The sequence below is a fragment of the Miniopterus natalensis genome, chromosome 18, assembly GCF_054644295.1.
Source record: "Miniopterus natalensis isolate mMinNat1 chromosome 18, mMinNat1.hap1, whole genome shotgun sequence".
Classification (NCBI taxonomy): domain Eukaryota; kingdom Metazoa; phylum Chordata; class Mammalia; order Chiroptera; family Miniopteridae; genus Miniopterus; species Miniopterus natalensis.
The window spans coordinates 38188713-38206472 of NC_142098.1; the positions used below are offsets into that span (position 1 = coordinate 38188713).

Genomic DNA, 17760 nt, shown 5'->3' on the forward strand with positions numbered 1-17760 from the left:
GGAGGCGGGGGCCTCGAGAGGGTGGAAGGAGGGAGGAGAAGGGCGGGGCACGGAGGCCGGAGCGAGGGACAGACTCCAACTCTGACTTTTTCTGCCGCTCTCGGTAAGTTTCCAGTCCGTTATCCGGACTGGGATTTCTTTATTTACTTGGGAGTGCAGACGTTTGGGAAGGACACCCCCATGGAAATCCTTGTAATTTCAGAAGTGGTCTCTTAGCACTTGGGGTGGAGATTCAGGAAGGGGTGGGGCCCAGCAAGGTTTGGGGGTTCCCAGCAGAGCCCTCCACCTGAAAATGTCCAGCAATTTTTCCCCACGGATGTCCACTCTCCCCTGGGGACTGGGAGAGCGGGCCTTTGCATGAGGCCACCCCAAGTCTAGACCACCTCCAGGCCCCCTCCCCTTTCTGGACACTGAATGGTGGTGGGAGGCTGGTTCCTTCTTCTCAGGCCTCTCTTCCCAAACACAGATCCTGTCCATTTTCCCAACAAGGTGCCCAGCAGGCACCAGTCTGGCAGCTGGGTGTGGTGGGGACCTCATGGGCAAGGCCTGGGCCTGGGGTTTCCCTGGTACTTGGAGGCTGGAGGCTGGAATGAGTCACTGATGACTCACCGGGAACCCCTCCCCCCCCCAGGAGAGGGGTGGGGTGAGTCAAGGATGCCTGTCCCTAGGGGCACCAACAGCTTTTGATGAATCTGGAGGGGCTTCAGCTTGCATTTTCACATCCTGATCCACATGCACCCAGGGAAAGGGCTCTGAGCACACGGAGTGAAGCACATTGCTGGCTCTACAGTCCCTGGGGAGTTCAGGAGTCCGGGCCTCCAGGCTCTTCTTCCCTCGGACTCAGGAGTCCTGGCCTCTGGCCCCCTCCTCCCTCAGACCCAGGAGTCTGGACTCAGCCCCTCTCTCCAGGAGGATTTGGGCATCTCACCCGCCCCTGTGCCAACCTCTTGAAACAAGCACCTCCTGACGTCCCCCACCCCAGGTGTCCCCCACAGCCATGTCACTGCTCCTGCTGGTGGTCTCCGCCCTTCACATCCTCATTCTCATACTGCTTTTCGTGGCCACTCTGGACAAGGTAAGCCTACTCGGTGGGCCCCCCACACCCCCCCTCCCCTCCTCGAGAGGTAGGCCACCCCACCCCTTTCCCTAGCATCTGCCTCTGATGCCACCACCCTGCCCTTTCCCCAGACGCCCTTCCCTTTCCTACTAAATCCGTTTTCCCCAGATCAGCCCCTTCTGGGCACCACGCCCTTTTTCTAAACCTTCCCAAAGGCTCCCCAACCTCTCCCGATTTCCTTTCCTATCTCTACCCTTGTTTCTCTGTCCATCCCAGTCCTGGTGGACCCTCCCTGGAAAGGAGTCCTTGAATCTCTGGTATGACTGCACATGGATCAATGACAACAAGACATGGGCCTGCAGTACTGTCAGCGAGAATGGTGAGGGGCATTGGGGACTGGTATGCAAAGGAGAGGGGTAACCCCAAGTCTCTTCTCCGGGACCAAGGATTGGAAACCTGCCAAGGTTTGAGTGGGTGGGTCTGGTTTCCAATGCTGAGTGAGTGGGGCCGATGTATGACCCACCTATCTTGGTGGTAGGGAGCAATATGCTCATGTTCTAAAGAGGATGAGCTAAAAGCCCCCCTCCCTTATGATTCAGAAAGAGTGGAAGCTACATGCTGTAAGTTTAAGGAATTGGGAGAATGGTCCCAAGATTGAGAAGATAAGGTTATGTTTCCAAAGTTCTAAGGAGATGGGACTGGTGTTCTGAATGGATGGCTGGGACCAGTTTGTCCAAGTTCCAAGGGGGTGGGGCTGGAACCACATTGAGGTTCTAAGAAGGTGGGGCTGAATCCTTCCAAGGCTCTAAAGGAGGGGGCACTGGCAGATGCATATGAGTTCTAAAGGGGAATCCATTAAAATTTCTAAGTTAAAGAAGGTGAAAGATGAAATGAGTTTACCCTAAGAGTGAAGCAAGAATTTCTGTTCTCATGACTTATATCTAGTGTTGTACTGGAGGTAGCCAATGCAACAAGGCAAGAAAAAAAGACAAAAGGCAAAAAGATGGAAAAGAAGTAAAAATGTCTCTATTCCCCGTGGACATGTTTCTGTAGAAAATCCTAAAGACTCTGCAAAGCAGCTTCTAAAACTGATAAGGGAATTTAGCAAAGTTACAGGAGTCAAAGTTGATATTGTGATACTCCTAAGTATCCAAACTTATACGCCTCTAAACTGGGGGCTGGGGCGGGGCTTGTTCAGATGATGGGCAGGAAGGTGGAGTTGGAACTCTGGACCTGCCGTGACTTCCACCTCTGTCTCCTCCTTATTGCAGGCTGGCTGAAGGCGGTGCAGGTCCTCATGGTGCTTTCCCTCATCCTCTGCTGTCTGTCCTTCATCCTGTTCATGTTTCAACTCTACACCATGCGGCGAGGAGGGCTCTTCTACGCCACTGGCCTCTGCCAGCTTTGCACCAGTGAGCACTGTTCCCTGGGAATTGAAAGGAAGGGAGGGGGCCTATCAGGATGCTGGGGACCTGGAGAATGAACATCTGGTAAAAGGAAACAATTCTCAAGAGCCCAAGGACCACCTGAGGTGCCTTCATGGCACTTCTCTGTCCCCAGGGACTTACAGGAGTTATAGTCTTCAGTGACTCAGTGGTGTTTTGTGTCTCTGAGTCATGGGGGAGTTGGCACTTGGGGCTTCAAGGAGCCAGAGCTGAGGAAGGTAGTGTGGGCAAATAATTTAAATCCCAGGCATGGAGGTGGAGGGAATTGGGGACAGGTGGCTAATTAATACCTCAGAACTTTGAATCATAATAGTGGTCTCATAATTACAATCACAGTCAGCTGCTGTTTCTGGTGGATCTACCATGTATCAGACACTTCAGGGAGTTTTATGTACTTTTAAATTTTTTGACTTCAGGTAAAAAGGACCAAGTTATTCATAATCCTCAGTTTGGGGAACATTATCTTCCTAAGTACCTGCAAATTCCTCTCTTGTTTTATTAATTCACTCTTTGTGTGCTTGAGAGAAAAACACTAAAAAATATTCCTTGTATGTATGGATGAGCAGATAGTATCATCCCATTGTATGGATAAGGGGACACAGTGAGTAAAGTGTCCAAGGCCCATCTGCAGTAGCCGGCTGCGTGGAGCTGGGGGAGTGAACCACAACTCCCAGCCCACTTGCCCTCCGGAGGCTTCTCTGCCTCATGGGTTGCTGGGATATGCAGTCTTGTTGAGGAAATGGAGTGACACTTGGTTCCTGTCCCCTCACAGGCGTGGCAGTGTTCACCGGGGCGCTGATCTATGCCATTCACGCTGAGGAGATCCTGGCGAAGCATCCGCCTGGGGGCAGCTTTGGGTACTGCTTTGCACTGGCCTGGGTGGCCTTCCCCCTCGCCCTGGCCAGTGGCGTCATCTACATCCACCTGCGGAAGCGGGAGTGAGCGCTGCGCATTGCCCTGTGGCCCAGCCCATCCAGGCCCCTTTTCTTACCCGCCTCCAGGAAATAAAACCATTTAACTGCCTGCCTTTGCCTCCTTCCTTCCATCCTCCCTCCTCCAGGGACCCAGGCTGCTCACGCCTGATGTCTCCAGAAGCTGGAACAGCCCCACCACCAGCAGTTCCACCTTCAGAATGCCCAGCTCCAGGTCCCCAGGTGCTTCTAAACTCGAACACAGGACCCAGGGGCCCCAAGGCCATGGGCCCGTCCGTCTTAAGTCTCAGGATTCCTCTGGAGAGTAAACCTTCAGATACTGGGGAAGAACCAGGAGCTGGGTTTCCAGTCCCTTCTGTCCTTGTACAAGGGTCTCTCTCTCTCACTAGGCAGGGCGTGTGTTGTTCCAGATTGTGGGTCTCTATTTTCTCTCTGACCTTCCTCTGGGAAGACACTTTTCCATTTCCCTCCTAGAATGTAGTCTTCCTCCCTCTTTGCAACCCAGCGCCTCCTATTTCCCCTCATCCCCAAATGCTGCCTCTAGCGCATAAGACACCTTAGTAAAAATTACATGGCACCCCTGCAAACTACCCCATTCATCCAGATTATTAAACATGATTTATTTCTCTGGGAGAGGGGAAATTGATAGACCAATAAATAGTGCACAGGCCACTGGTGCAGGGAAGGTCCAGATCGAGGTAGATTCTGTAGAAAGGGCGAGGAACTGGGACAGGGAAGGCACCTGAGGTGGTTGGGCCTGAATGGAAGTGTCTTGGGGTGAGGATGGCTCCTCTTGGCCTGCAGTTCCTGCTGGCACAAGGCTCCCAACCCCTTCAGCCTGGACAAGATGATCAGCAGTTGACCAGATGGCCTGCCATATAAGTAGTGGCAACTGATAGAAAGATCAGGTTTCCCTTAGAAATTCTGATTGCTTCCATGCAGCGACAACTGGCTGCCCAAAAGTTGAGAGTGCCCAGAAATTGTCGTTGGCTCTCATTGGCTGTGGGCCGGGGCTCCGCCTTGGAGAACATGATGGGCAGTTTGCCCAGAGAGGGCTAAAAAGACAATGACATATAGCCTCAGGAGGGCACAGCCTAACCACCCTACCAGGTGGTCAGTAGTGTTAACAGCTGTGATTGGCTGACACTCTCCCCTGAGCTGAAACCATGTTTGGTTGTTTACAGCTGGGGGGGCGCTCAGACATGAAATGGAGGCAGGAGGCAGAACCTAAAAAGTTTCATCGGAAAGGCTATTCATCAGAAGGGGTGGGGATAGCAAATGTAGGCTGTCTTGATTGGGGGCTTTGTTTTAAGAATAAAGTGTAACATACTGCCTGTTATTGGAAACTGGGGAGCTGCAAAGCATTATAGCTATGATTGAGAGTTTGTCATAGAGGAGGTGGGGCTTAGTTCCTAAGCAGGTGGCTGGGTAGGGCTGGGCAGAGAGAGGTTTCCATCAGGGGTTGTACTGCTGGGCGAAACCTGGGGGGAAGTGACTGTAGCAAACGAGTCTAGATTGGGGAAACCCGAGGATGGGTACATCCCCATGCTCTCTGTCAAGGCGTGCAGATGGCCCAGAGCCCGAGTTCCGTTGAAGGTCACAGCACAGCCTGTCTGGGCCAGGAGCCAATTCTCCACCTTCGACTGGAGCCACTGGGATGTCTCTGCAGGGGGAGAGGCAGGTGTTGTGAGGAGGTCAATGGGCCCTGGAAGGCCTGGGATGGGGCAGGGCAAGGAATATGAAGGACCTGGGTTTGGGAGAAGCCTGGGGGTATATTGTGGCTAGGAGGGGAGTGAGACAAGGCCTGGGAGGCTCTGCTCTGGGGCTCTCATGTGGGGACAAGCCAGGAAAGAGTGGGGGTTCCTGTTGGGAAGGGACCACCTGGGGCTTACATAGGGAAGGAACAAGGGTCTCTTGTAGGGAAAGTGTGGGCTCCTATAGGAAGGAGCAAGCCGGGAGTGGGGCACAAGGCGAGTCTGATCCAAGACCGCTCCCAAGGTTGAGGTCAGGAAAGGGAGGCCACCGCAGGAAAAAAACACATCCATCAAGACTGTAAGCTGGAATAGGTCAGGTTCACCATTGGGAGCAGGGAGTCGGGTGGGCAACGTGGGGATAGTGTCTCACTGGGGCAGGTCCTTGGGGTTAAGGGGAGTCTCAATCGTGTTAGTGACTGTGGAGTCTTTTTCAGGTAGGGCTGGGTCGGTGCTCGGCAGAGATGGGATGGGCGGGGCCTCGCGGGGCTGGGCTGCATAGCAGGGGTGGGGGGGACACAACTGGGTGTCCCGGGGTAGGGTCCTACCTTCGGGCGGACCCCTCGCGCCCCCAGGGCGCTGGGCCAGAAAGCTGTGCGCCAGCAGCGCCTCCTTGGCGTGCTCGACCTGCGCGCGCAGGGCCAGGGCGCTGAGCAGCTCCGAGTTGTTGGACGTGCTGCGGTAGTAGAGCATGTGCGCCAGCTCCAGCGCCTGCACGCTGCGCTGCTGCCCGAACATCTGCAGGCGGGACAGGGGCAGCTCGGCCACCCGAGGGGCAGGGCCGCGCGAACCCCGCACACACCCCCCGCGGTCTCCCACGCTGGTAGGACCCTTCCCGCGGACTCCCGGGCCTTCCCCAGACTTGTTGGGTTCAGGTCCCCAAGACCGGGGCCCAGCAATTTGTGACTCTGAGGCCGCCAACAATATTTTGCAGCCTGGTGTGCTCATCGGAGTCGTGCATTATGGGAGCTGTTCAAGGATTTCTAGTCGATACAAGCTTTAGCCTCGGAACTTTTTGTTACAATTATTTTTTAAAGTCCTTATCTTTTAGACAATACTAAATTATTTGCAGATAATATACCTAAGATTTGCTTCAAAATAACTCAGTAGTGAGAGAGCGGGGGTCTTTAACTAAACATGACTTACTAATTGTAGATGCTGGATGGGAGCTCATCATACTATTTCTGTGGTGTTTTTGTTGTTGTTTGTTTGTTTTAACTTTTCCATAATAAAAAGGTTTAAAATAGTAAACTGTAAAGAGAAGTGCTAACAGACAAAAATACACGAAGAGTAGCCCTGGCCGGGTGGCTCAGTTGGTTGGAGCGTCCTCCCGTGCACCAAAATGGTTGCAGGTTCCATCCCCAGACAGGTGCATAAGGGAGACAACCAATCCATGTTTCTCTCTCACATCCATGTTTCTCTCTCTCTCCCCTCCTTCCTTCCTCTCTCTCTAAAAATCAATAAAAACTTATCCTCAGGTGTGGATTTAAATATATATATTTTTGAAGAGCAGCCTTGAGGGAAGGAGGGAAGGGCAGGTCTGGGGCCCAGCTGTCTGTTCCTGGCACCCTTCCCCACTCCACAGCCCCTCCTCACCTGGACTCTTTTCCCAGCCTTGGTGTCCCTAAGAGGGGAATGAGAGCCCACCAGTGCCTTCTGGGGCTCACACTAAAAACCTCTGACCGAATTTCTCCGTTCATCCACAAAATAAGCTCAAGGCTGCTGGGTTCTGCAGAGGGCAGGCCTTGAAGCGAGTCCCAACTCTGCCCCCTACCGGTTGTGATTTGGAGGCTAAGACCCAAGATCCCCTGGAGGTAGCACTATCTGTGAAATGAGACCGATGACAGGAAGTGCTCAGGAAGTCAAAGCGGTTACTGAAATCCCTGGTACAGAGCCTGGGCCTGCAAAGCATTTAAACATTAACAGCTATTGAATATTCATCCACACCCTGGGTGGGGGCTGCCTCGCCTCTTAAATAAAAGCATCTTCCCCCATAGAGCATTACCCATCTCACATGGAGACCCAAAGGTTAAATGCCTTAAGTCAACACCGCCCTGAAAACCTCAGGCACAGCCTGCATGGCACCGATGACACGCTGTGTGCAGACCGTGCTCTCTTCCTACAAGCCCAGCACAGTTGGTCTGTGTCCCTGTATTGGAACGAATCGCCAATCCTACGGCTGGAGGCGAGATACAGGAATTGCGTGTTAGGGACCAGCTGGTATGAAAATACATTGGTTCTGTGCCTGTTTTGTCCAAGCCAGTGGAGTTGAATTCTCACAGGTGTAATGAGCAGGTCATGCTCCTCTACAGCGCACAGATGAGATCAGACCTCTCCCTGGAGAGGGCTCAGCACCTGCCACCGGCGTGTTCCCTTCACACTCACCATAGCCCACAGTGATTGCAAGGTCTCCCCTCATCTAACCCAAGCCCACTCTCCCTCCTCCTCTGGGGTCCATATCTGGGGTGACCCCACCATCTACCCAGTCATAGGCCAGATCCCTGGCACCATCCTTAGCCACCCCACCAGCCTGGCAGTTCCCAGAGCAGTCCCCCTGTCCTCTCTCTGCTGTCCCCTCTTCTCCAACCAGCCTAGTGCATCCCTCCAGCCTCCTCCCTGTCCTCAGTCTCCCCATTCCAGTCTGTCTCTGCACAGCCCCTGAGGCGACCCTGCTCCTCCCCTGCTTAGAGCACCTCCTATGGCTCCCCAGTGCCCTCAGAGAGTCCGAGCTCCTTGGCCTGGCCCCTGAGGATCTCTCCCACTCCTCTGTCTGAATGCAGCCCATGCTGAACAAACAAGTTTACCCTGCATGTGGGGACAGGAGCTTGGGGACTGCAATCTAGGAGTGACCTGCAGGAGGGGACAAATGTGCACAGGGAGGGGGCAGCTGGACTGAGGATGCAGAGGGCCCACAGTCAAGGCTTGGAGGCTCAGCTGGGGGCGTGGGAAAACATTTAACAGATGCACTAAATTAACTAGTGAACTGGATTTAAACGGGGCCCTTCAAAGCCAAGAGTCAGGCACTCCCTCATGCTTACAACCCTTCCCTGGCTTCCACTGCCCTAATGATAAAGCCCAGGCCCCTATGTCGGCATTCAAGGCCCTTGCCACCTCTGGGGCCTCACTTCTCCATCCTGCACCAGGGACCCCAGCCCTGTGAGTTCCCCAAGCCATGGTCCCCAGAGCCCCTTCTCCACCAGGCTAGACCCTGCCCTTTCAAAACTTTCCTGGGTCCTTGGATTGCTCTCTGCCCTTCCCCAGCCCTTCCCCCTCACAGCCAGCACAGCCTGGCTGTTATCTGCAGAATTTATTACCAGTCTTCCTAACAGCCCACTGGGATGGCTGAAAACAGCTTGAAACCCAATGAACCGATGAGTGAATGATCAGGTACAACAGACGCCTCATGCCAGTCCCTCCCAGGGCCAGTGCCAACCCAGGGGGAGAGGCGGCACATTGGCAGCCCCTCCGGGAGACTCAGACTCAGCATGGAGACAGGACACACTCGGCCAGAAAAGCGCAAGCTGGGTGCCCGTCCCCACCCAACTCTGGCCATGAATCCTTAGAGGGAACAACCTGCAACCTGCATAACTGTGCGCGGCCACCCTGCACTCACACGTGGCAAAAGCAAGAAGGGAGCGTGTTAAAAATAGTTTCCTGGGCCCCAGTCCCAAGGTTTCCAATTCAGTCCACTTGGGCTAGAGCCCAAAAGGCTGCCTTAATAACAGCTCCCCCAGCCCCGGCCAAGTAGCTGTGTTGGTTGGAGCACTGTCTGGATACGCCAAGGATTCAGGTTCAATCCCCAGTCAGGGCATATACAAGAAACAAACAAAGAGTGCATAAGTGAAACAGGCTGATGTTTCTCTCTCACTTTCTCTCTCAAATCAACAAAAGAAAAAAATATAGAAAAAACAGCTCCCTTGGTGATAGTGACACCTGGCCAGGATGGGAAAGCGTGGACTCAGGGCACAATATCCCAATAATAATAATACTGGCAACAGCTAACTCTCATGTAGTACCTTCCGCACTAAGCACCAGGCTCTGTACTCAGCATCCTATGTATTATTAATTCCCACAACAACCCTTCAAGTCAGGTCCTATTGACATCCCCACTTTGCAGATGCGGGAGCTGAGGCACAGAGAGGTTAAGTGACTTATTCAAGGTCACACAGCTGGAAGGCAGTAGAGCTCAATTCAAGCCCAGGCAGCCTGGTTCTAAAGCACACATCCTTCACCCCGTCACTAAGTGTCTCTCAAAGCAGGCGCTCAGTGAGTAGCTGTGAACACAAAGGCAGCAGCTGCCACATGCCAGCCACTGCGCCCAGTGCTTTCCGCGGACTCGCTCCTTTAATCCTCGTAACAAGCCTATGAGGTGGGTCTCACTATTATCCTCATTTTCCGGATGGGGAAACTGAAGCACAGAGAGATCAAGAAACCTGCCCAAGGCTGTGCTGAGGAAATAAAGTAGAGAAGGAAAGAAGGAAGGGAGGTGAGGAATGGGGGGGGGGGGGGGACAAAGGGAAGGGAATGGAACTGGGGGAGGGATGAGCAGGAATAATGAATGAAATAAACAAAACCACAGGCTGTCCCAACCTTCTGGCCTTGGAGAAGCAGGGACCCAGGAGGCACAGCGGGTGGCCCGCTCAGCTTACCTTGGAGGCCCGCAGGCCCATGAAGGCTGCGAAGAACAGCAGCAGCAGGGAGGTGCCCATCTTGAAGTCTGTGAGCACCACCATGCCCACGTTGACGAAGACCGCCACGCCCGAGACCACCAGCGTGAGGTTGAGCAGGGCGCGCTGCAGGGTGGGTGTGCGCACCTTCAGCTCAGGCAGCAGCTGCTCCAGGCCCTCCAGCGGCGTGTCCTTGAAGCTCTTCAGCACCAGGTGCCCCCGCTTCGTCCGGGCAGCTAGTACCACCCGCTTAAAGTATCTCCTGACCAATGGAGACAGAGAGGCCAGGGTGCTCAGGACCACCCAGGGAGCTCTGCAGTCACACAGTCATTTTAAAGGCTACTTAACAATGGTGGGAGGGAAGTCAGATATAAGCTGAGTGCCCAGTAATAGGGGCTCGGTTACATAATACAATCCCCTATTGTTGGACACATGGGTTGCTTCTGATTTTATGTACTTCAGAAAGGAGAGCTGAGTAAAATTCTTTTGTATCGTTAATTTTCAAATTCAAATTCCACATATATTTTAGAGTGGCTGCTAGGTGCCAGGGAGCGCTATGAAGCTCTGGAGAGAGAGCAGAACGAATCAGTCACTGCCTTTGTGAGCAGCGTGACAGACAGATAATTAAGCACACATTGCAAGTATAAATATCTCCTTGGAATGAGTTTCTGAAAGTGGAATTACTGGTTTGAGGGACGTAAGGGGTTCTTTGTCTTTGGTTTTTGTTTTGGTTTGGTTTTTGGATTCGTGACCATATTTGATAAACTGATTTCCAGGAAGATTGGGTAATGGACAGGCCCACTGGCTGACTGGGAGAAGGTCCGGCTCACCTGCCCCTACTCTGTATTTGAATATCCTCTGTTAAAAATATGACGTCATGCTCTGGCCGGTTTGGCTCAGTGGTTAGAGCGTAGGCCTGTGTGCTGAAGGGTCCCAGGTTCGGTTCCAGTCAAGGGCATGTACCTCAGTTGCAGGCTCCATCCCCTGTAGGGGTGTTTGGGGAGGCAACCAATCAATGTGTCTCTCTCGCATTGGTGTTTCTCTCTCTCTCTCTCTCTCTCCCCCTTCCCCTCTCTCTGAAAAAGCAACGGAGAAAATATCCTCTGATGAGGATTAAAAAGAAATTAAAAAATATATATATGATATAAGAATGCCTGCTGTGCCACTTTTTCAGAATGTGGCCTTTTCTCTCTGCGCCCTGCTTCCCTCGTCTGGCAAATGGGGAGAAGTGTCCCTACCCTTTCTCGTCCCCTGGGAATTACAGCTCTTACTTTCCCTTGGGAAGAACAAGCAGCATTTCTCAACCTCCCACCAGGATCCCAGACCCCCAAATCCAGACACTGACCTGTCAGTCCCCTCTCGACTCTAACCTTGCTCCCTCTCGCTGCACCTGAGGAACAAGGGCTGCCTCACCTCTCTGCAGGGGATGACTTGAGGAAGAAGCTACGCTGGGAGCCCACGCTGGACTTACGAGGCATCTGTCCGACTCTCTGGCCCAGGGCCCAGAACTGCATGTAGATATACTGATCTAAATTTATCGTCACCTGCCAAGGAGGACAAAGGAAACAGAGGCAGTTGAGCATGGGCTGGAGTGTGAGGGCAGGATACTGACATGAGACATCCTTCCTCCCAGTGACTTCCCCCCTCCCCCAGGCTTATCATCCCGCAGGGTCCGGGCAGGGCAGTCACGCATGGTTGTTCGTGTCCCACAGAGCACAGGGGCACCATCTCAGATGGCACTATTCATACGATAGTCATAACTGCCATATTTCCTCCAATCTAAGATGCTACTGATTTTAAGTTACTCCATTATTTTATAAAACAACTAAAAGGGAATATATTGCCAATTAAACTATATCACACCACCATTTAGAAGTCACATCCTAATTTCAGAAACAATAAAATGTGACTTTTAGAAAAAGTATAGCCCGGCCGGGCGTGGCTCAGCAGTTGAGCATCGACCTAGGATCTAGGAGATTGCAGTTGGATTCCCGGTCAGAGCACATGCCTGGGTTGCAGCTTGAACCCCAGTTGGGGGTGTGCAGGAGGCAGCCCATCAATGACTCTCTCATTGTTGATGTTTCTATCTCTCTCTCCCCCTTCCTCTCTCTGAAATCAATAAAGATATATTTTAAAAAATAAAAATAAAAATGGGCAGAAGACATGAATAGACACTTCTCCAAAGGGGACATACAAATGGCCAAGAGACATATGAAAAAATGCTCAATGTCACTAATCATCAGAGATGTAAATTAAAACCACAATGAGGTATCACTTCACATCTGCCAGAAGGGACAGCATCAATAAATCAACAAACAAGTGCTGGCGAGGGTGTGGAGAAAGGGGAGCTACACTGCAGTGGGAATGCAGACCGGTGCAGCCACCATGGAAAACGGTATGGAGGTTCCTCAAAAAATTAAAAATGGAACTGCTATTTGACCCAGTGATCCCAATTCTAGGAATATACCCTAAAAGAAAGAAAGAAAGAAAGAAAAACTACATCTGAAAATCACAAAAATATGGAACTTTGGAAGATTTTAGTATTTTTATTATAACTTTGTTGACTTTAAGGATGAGCATTTTGTATTATTTATTATAACAATTTTCTAGCAGTTGGCAATAAAATCTGTAGTTCTGTATCTTATGATACTTTTCCAACAGATGGAAGTGAAGTGACCTGAGAAAGAGGTGACTTTTTCTAATTCACCAAGGCGCCACATGGGTTAGTGTCCTGTGTTCAGGACTACAACTCCCAGCAGCCTTTGCCTCCCCCAGAGGCCCCGCCCCTGTCCCAATGCCTGGGAGTGTTGATTCTCCTTTCGAACTGGAAGCCAGGTACCTGGACCTCATCCTGAGGGTGGTGGACCACCAGAGCGTAGGCCAGGGTGTCCTCGGAGAGCGGGGAGAAGTTGGCCTGGGCCAGCAGGGGCTCCAGAGCCAGAAGCACCTCCTGCTCGTTGGACAGACGCTGGGGGTCTGTTAGCGAAGGCTGGTCAAGGGTCTCCCTGTCGGGGTTGATGGGATCATATAAGGCCTAAGGAGAGGGTCAGAGAGGAGAAAAACAGGCTATGTCACAGCATGAGGGGTTGCGGATGAACTTCAGGATGTTCCCGGCCCCCTCCTTTAAATGATGGAGTACCCCAGGGCCCAACTCTGGGACCCTCTTCCCTTCCCTCTCTCCAAGCTTGCTCTCAGTGGCTTTGCCATTCCCATGCCTTTCAACACCCTGTCTTGCAGATGAGTGCCCGCTCACATCTCCAGCCTGGACCTCTCCACCAAGTTCCAGACCTAATCCCAAGTCCAGCACACGAGCATTCGTCCTGGTCTCCCACAGGAATGGAAGTAAAGGTGGACACACACTGCCCAGAGACTACATTTCTCAGCCTCCTTTGAGGCTAGATGCCGCCAGGAGACAAGGTTTCATCCATAGAATGTGAGCAGAAGTGATGGGTGCACCTTCCCCCTCGCTTCTTGCCCCCCTGGACCTTCCAGTCTTTCCTTGTTCTGCCAGCTTAGAACATTCTTGTACCCATGACCCAGTTTTGACCACACAGAGATGCAGACAATGTCCCAAGCTCAGGGGGAAAGCACTTCATTAAAACGTTCATAAACCCGCCCTCTGAGTGTCTCCCAGGAAAGGGAGCCTAAGGCAAAGCGTGACTTTGAATTAGTGGAAGAAAAGAGGAGAGGGTACTCTAAGTGGACAGAACGCCCTGGACAAGGGTTTGGAGGTAGGAGGCCCAGGACCTTAGAAACAACTGAGCAAGGAGCCAGGTGATGCAGGGGAGAGTCAAACCCAGCTAATCTTCTGAACTAACTCCCAGGGCTGGGATCCCCACTCCTTCTCTGTATTCCAGCTCCTTTATCACTCTCTCCCTACAAGCCCTCCCAGATGCCTAGGCTGAGCAGGGCCACTGTGTGGCTGGGCAAGGTATGCACGGCAGAGAGGTGCCAGGTCTAAGAGGCACCATTGTAGATGCTGTAGCCCTGTACATTTATCCTAACAATCACCCTTTTGGATGAAATTAAAGGGTATAGAGCAGCACCACCCAACAGAACTTCCTGCAATTACTGGAACATCTAGATCTGTGCCCCCATTACAATGCCATTAGTCACAGGTGGCTACGGAGCACTTGAAATGTGAATGCAACTGAGGAATAAACCTTTAAAATTGTATTTAATTTCAATTATTCCGAGTTTAAACAGCCACAGGTGGATAGGGACTATCCTATTAGAGATCTCCCCAACTCTCAGACCCTGGTACAGAAACCAAGGTCAGCTTTTTCATCCACTTGCCTGGACTGTGCCCTTCAAGTTCACAATCTGAACTTATCCATTCCTTGGGAAAGAGCATCTGATTCATGGCTGTCGCCACTACTTGACTTCAGCTCCCTGAGGGCAGGGTGCAGGTTCCAGCTGGCTCCTCAGCAAAGCCCAGGACCCTGGTTAAGATTCCCCATCAGGGCACAGGCCCACGCTGCAGACTCGATCCCCAGTAGGGGGCGTGCAAGAGGCAACTGATGGATGATGTTTCTCTCTCTATCCCTCTCCCTTACTCTCTCTCTAAAAATCAATAAAAACATATATAAAAAAAAGAAAATCAATTAATCTGAGGCTGGTTTTGGGGACCCTCAACACAGGCAGGGCCCAGGAAGGAGGAGAAGGAGGATGCTAAGAATTTGTCTTCTGGCAGCACTCTCTCCTGCGTTTCCACTTCTCTCTCTGGCTGCTCCTTGTCCACCCTCCTCCCCAGTTCCAGTTCCCCTTCCTGATCTCAAGGCTGGCACACCCCGAGGTACACCTAATTCCCTTCATGGTGCCATTTAGTACCATCTAGGTCCTCCCGGGGTTGCTTCTCAGTCCAGACCCCTCCCTTGACCTCCAGACCCCACATTCAAGTCCATCTCTCTGCCTGGCTATCTGATAGGCAGCATAAAATTCCTAAGTCCAAAGCTGAGCTCTCAACCTTCCCTGCAGATCTGCCTCCAGCCCCTTCCCTGTCCTCCACATCTCAGAAAATGGCACCTCCATCCTTCTGGGGGAGCAGGCCAGAACGGCTGGAGGCACCCCTCTTTCCCTCATTGCCTGGCCTACACAGCCAAATGCTGCAGCCTTCCAACTATTACCAGCGTCTGACCACTTTTCGCCACTTCCACCGCTATTACTCTTGTCAGAGCTGCCATTACCTCTCGCCTGGACAGACATAATAGACTCTTTACCAGATCTCTCTGCCTCTGACAGTCTGTTCTCTACACAGCAGCCGGAAAGATCCTGTTAACAACTAAATCAGCTCGAGTTCCTTCTCTGCTCAGAGCCCTCCTGTGGCTTCCAGCTCACTTGGAGTAAAAGCAAAGTCCTCACCACGGCCCACAGGCCAGGCACAATTTGCCCCCCTCCCTGCTCTCACCTTCCGCCCTCTCTCCCTCGCTCACTGCCCTACAGCTATAGTGGTCCCTTTGCTGTTTCTCCAACATGCCAGGCCCTCTCTCACCCCAGGGCCTTCACACTTGCTTTTCCTTCAGCCTGGAACGCCCTCCCCCAGAAATCCATCAGGCATGCTCCCTCTCTTCACTCAGGTCCTATCTTACCTGTCACCTCCTCATGAGAAGCCTTCCTTGACCACCTGTCTAAAACAGGCCCCCATCTCACCCCTGTCTAACCTGCTTCATTCTCTGCTTCGTTGTTCTTCTCAGCACTTACCACTCTGGGTATCATATTTCGTATTTATTTATTGTCTCCCCAACTCTCAGACCCTGGTACAGAAACCAAGGTCAGCTTTTTTCATCCACTCTCCTGGACCTCGCCCTTCAAGTTCAGTCTGAACTGATTCATTCATTGTGAAAGACCACCTCCCTGAGGGTGTGGCTTTATCTGTCCTGTTCATGGACATGTCCCCAGGGCTTAAAACAGGGCCAGGTTCCATGCAGGTGTTCAGAGAACTTTTGCTAAAAGAATGGATGAGCAAACAAACATGACAGGGCTGGAGGGGCTCTGTCCTCACCTGCAGCCGGCTCAGGATGTGATGGTAGTGGAACAAGGTGCAGAAGTCCACGTGGGCTGAGAACTCCTCCAAAGCCGCCTTCTCCTCAGGACTGGAGTGGAATTCCTGTTACCTCAGGAAGCAAAACTGCTCTTTAGGCCTCTTTTCCCTTCCTCCTGAGGAGGAATTCTTTCCCTGGCAGCCCATACAGGCAGTCAAAGCTCTGAGCTTTTCAAAATTTTGCTTTGTTTGGGGGAGGGTGTGAGTTTTATTTATCCAGAAACTGAGGTAGCCCAGTATAGTGAAAAACATGACCGAAGGAGCTGGGAGTTCAAGTTCTCATTCTGACACTGACTCGCCAACATTCACACGATGCTTACTGTGCACCAGGCACTGCTTACCCACGTGACATACAGAGAGGCCAATGGAATTATAACCCCCATTTTTCAGAGGGGGAAAAATGAGGCTCAGGGAAGTAACTCACTGAGGGCCTAATGTCTAGATAAAGAGAAACTGAGACTCCAGTCTAGGCCTGACTCCGGAGCACACATATTTAACCAATTACTTATGCTTATCATTTTCCTTCCCCTGCTCCAGTGACCTCATTTGTAAAATGGGGATGATGCTGGTATCTCTCTTATTGGGTTGTTCTGATGATTCAATACATGGAAAATGTAAAATAATATCCTAATGGTTGGTTAGTAATCTCGGTAAGAATTAGAACTGATGTCATCTCATTTTGGAGAAAGAACTTGCCTCTAAGTCTTCTAACCTCTTTTGGTGATGGTTTTCATTTAAAAGAAAACAATACATGAAAAATGCTTAGCACAGTGCCATGTAATAAGAGCTCAAACAGTGTGATAATAATTATGATTATAGCTTCGTAGGTATAATAATTATTATTAGGTAGTAATTATAGTAATAATAATTATTATACCCATTTTGCAGAGGGGAAAAACATGCCCCAGAGAGTGCTTGTTCAAGCCCCCAGAACAAGCTAGGGCTGGGAACCGCGGCTATATTTGCATCTCAGCGGCCTTCTTCCCCCTACATTCCAGTTCTCTTTGCGCCCAGTGGGGGCTGTTAAGGGAACGGGAACTACAACTCCCAGGAGGCGCCAGGGCAGTCCTCTGTAGCAAGCAGGGCCCTGCCGCCGCAAGGCCTGCCGGGAGTCGTAGGCCCTAGGCTCTTGGACCCCGGACGGGCGGTACCTGTATCAGGAGGCGGAGCAGCTGCTCTTTGGATAACGGGATGAAACGCTCGCGGTACTGCTGCGCCCAGTTGCGGGGCTCCGTGGGGTTCCACATCTTGCGGTACTCCCCCATCTTGGCCGCCAGCGAGGACAGGGCCCGGTCGGGCCCGAGGACCGCGGTCAACAGTGGCCATCCTCGGACCCGGGATCCCCAGACCCCCCGGGTCACGTGCAACATGGCCAGCCCCTGTCCCCCGAGCCTAAACGAGGGAAATAGGTAGGGGTCAAAAGACATCTGATGGAAAAGCACGCCCTCCACTTCCCTGTCTCAACCTGCAGGAGCTGTCCCTAGCCCAGGCGGGGCGCAGAGCCCAGCCGCCCACCTCATAGCTCTTCTTGCGGGTCCCCTCCCACACTGCTCGATGGACCTGGGTCCCAGGGAAGGGTCAGGGGTCTTAGGTCCTGGGGCATTTTGAGGGCCCAGACACCCTGTAGTGGTACAACTGGTTTCAGCGGGGTCTAGGCGATGAGGTGGAAATTGGGAGCATAGGAGAAGCTGGAACGTCTACATAGAGGGTGCAGGGCCGTCCCGCCCTGGCCATGCAATCCCCCTCCCTCCCCTCACCTTAGCCAACGCTCGGCTGTCATTGAGCCTCCTGCGCATGTGCAGGAAGGTTTCTTGGGCCCCCGAGCTTCGGCTTCATGCAGCAGTAGGACGCATGCGCAAAAACCTGGG

At 52.2% G+C, this 17760-nt stretch overlaps 2 protein-coding genes across 3 annotated transcripts; one reads left to right on the forward strand and one right to left on the reverse strand.

Annotated features, from left to right (window-relative positions):
* EMP3 (epithelial membrane protein 3 (MAM blood group)) lies at positions 1–3525 on the forward strand. Its single transcript, XM_016206004.2, has 5 exons — positions 1–103; positions 983–1075; positions 1334–1436; positions 2329–2469; positions 3275–3525. Exons 2-5 carry the CDS (start codon positions 998–1000, stop codon positions 3442–3444), a joined length of 492 nt encoding a protein of 163 aa, XP_016061490.1. The 5' UTR covers positions 1–103; positions 983–997; the 3' UTR covers positions 3445–3525.
* A 1148-nt stretch (positions 3526–4673) lies between these two features.
* TMEM143 (transmembrane protein 143) lies at positions 4674–17673 on the reverse strand. 2 transcript variants are annotated; one of them, XM_016206116.2, is made up of 8 exons: positions 17650–17673; positions 17044–17284; positions 15854–15958; positions 12692–12886; positions 11266–11396; positions 9835–10114; positions 5734–5923; positions 4674–5097 (listed from the first exon to the last, which is right to left on the reverse strand). In XM_016206116.2, the coding sequence occupies exons 1-8, from the start codon at positions 17670–17672 to the stop codon at positions 4847–4849; spliced, it is 1416 nt and encodes a 471-aa protein (XP_016061602.2). In that variant the 5' UTR covers position 17673; the 3' UTR covers positions 4674–4846. The 2 variants fall into 2 exon arrangements, with proteins under 2 accessions (XP_016061602.2, XP_087683407.1); XM_087827281.1 differs by lacking the exon at positions 17650–17673 and having other exon boundaries at positions 17044–17319.
* Between the last annotated feature and the right edge of the window lie 87 nt (positions 17674–17760).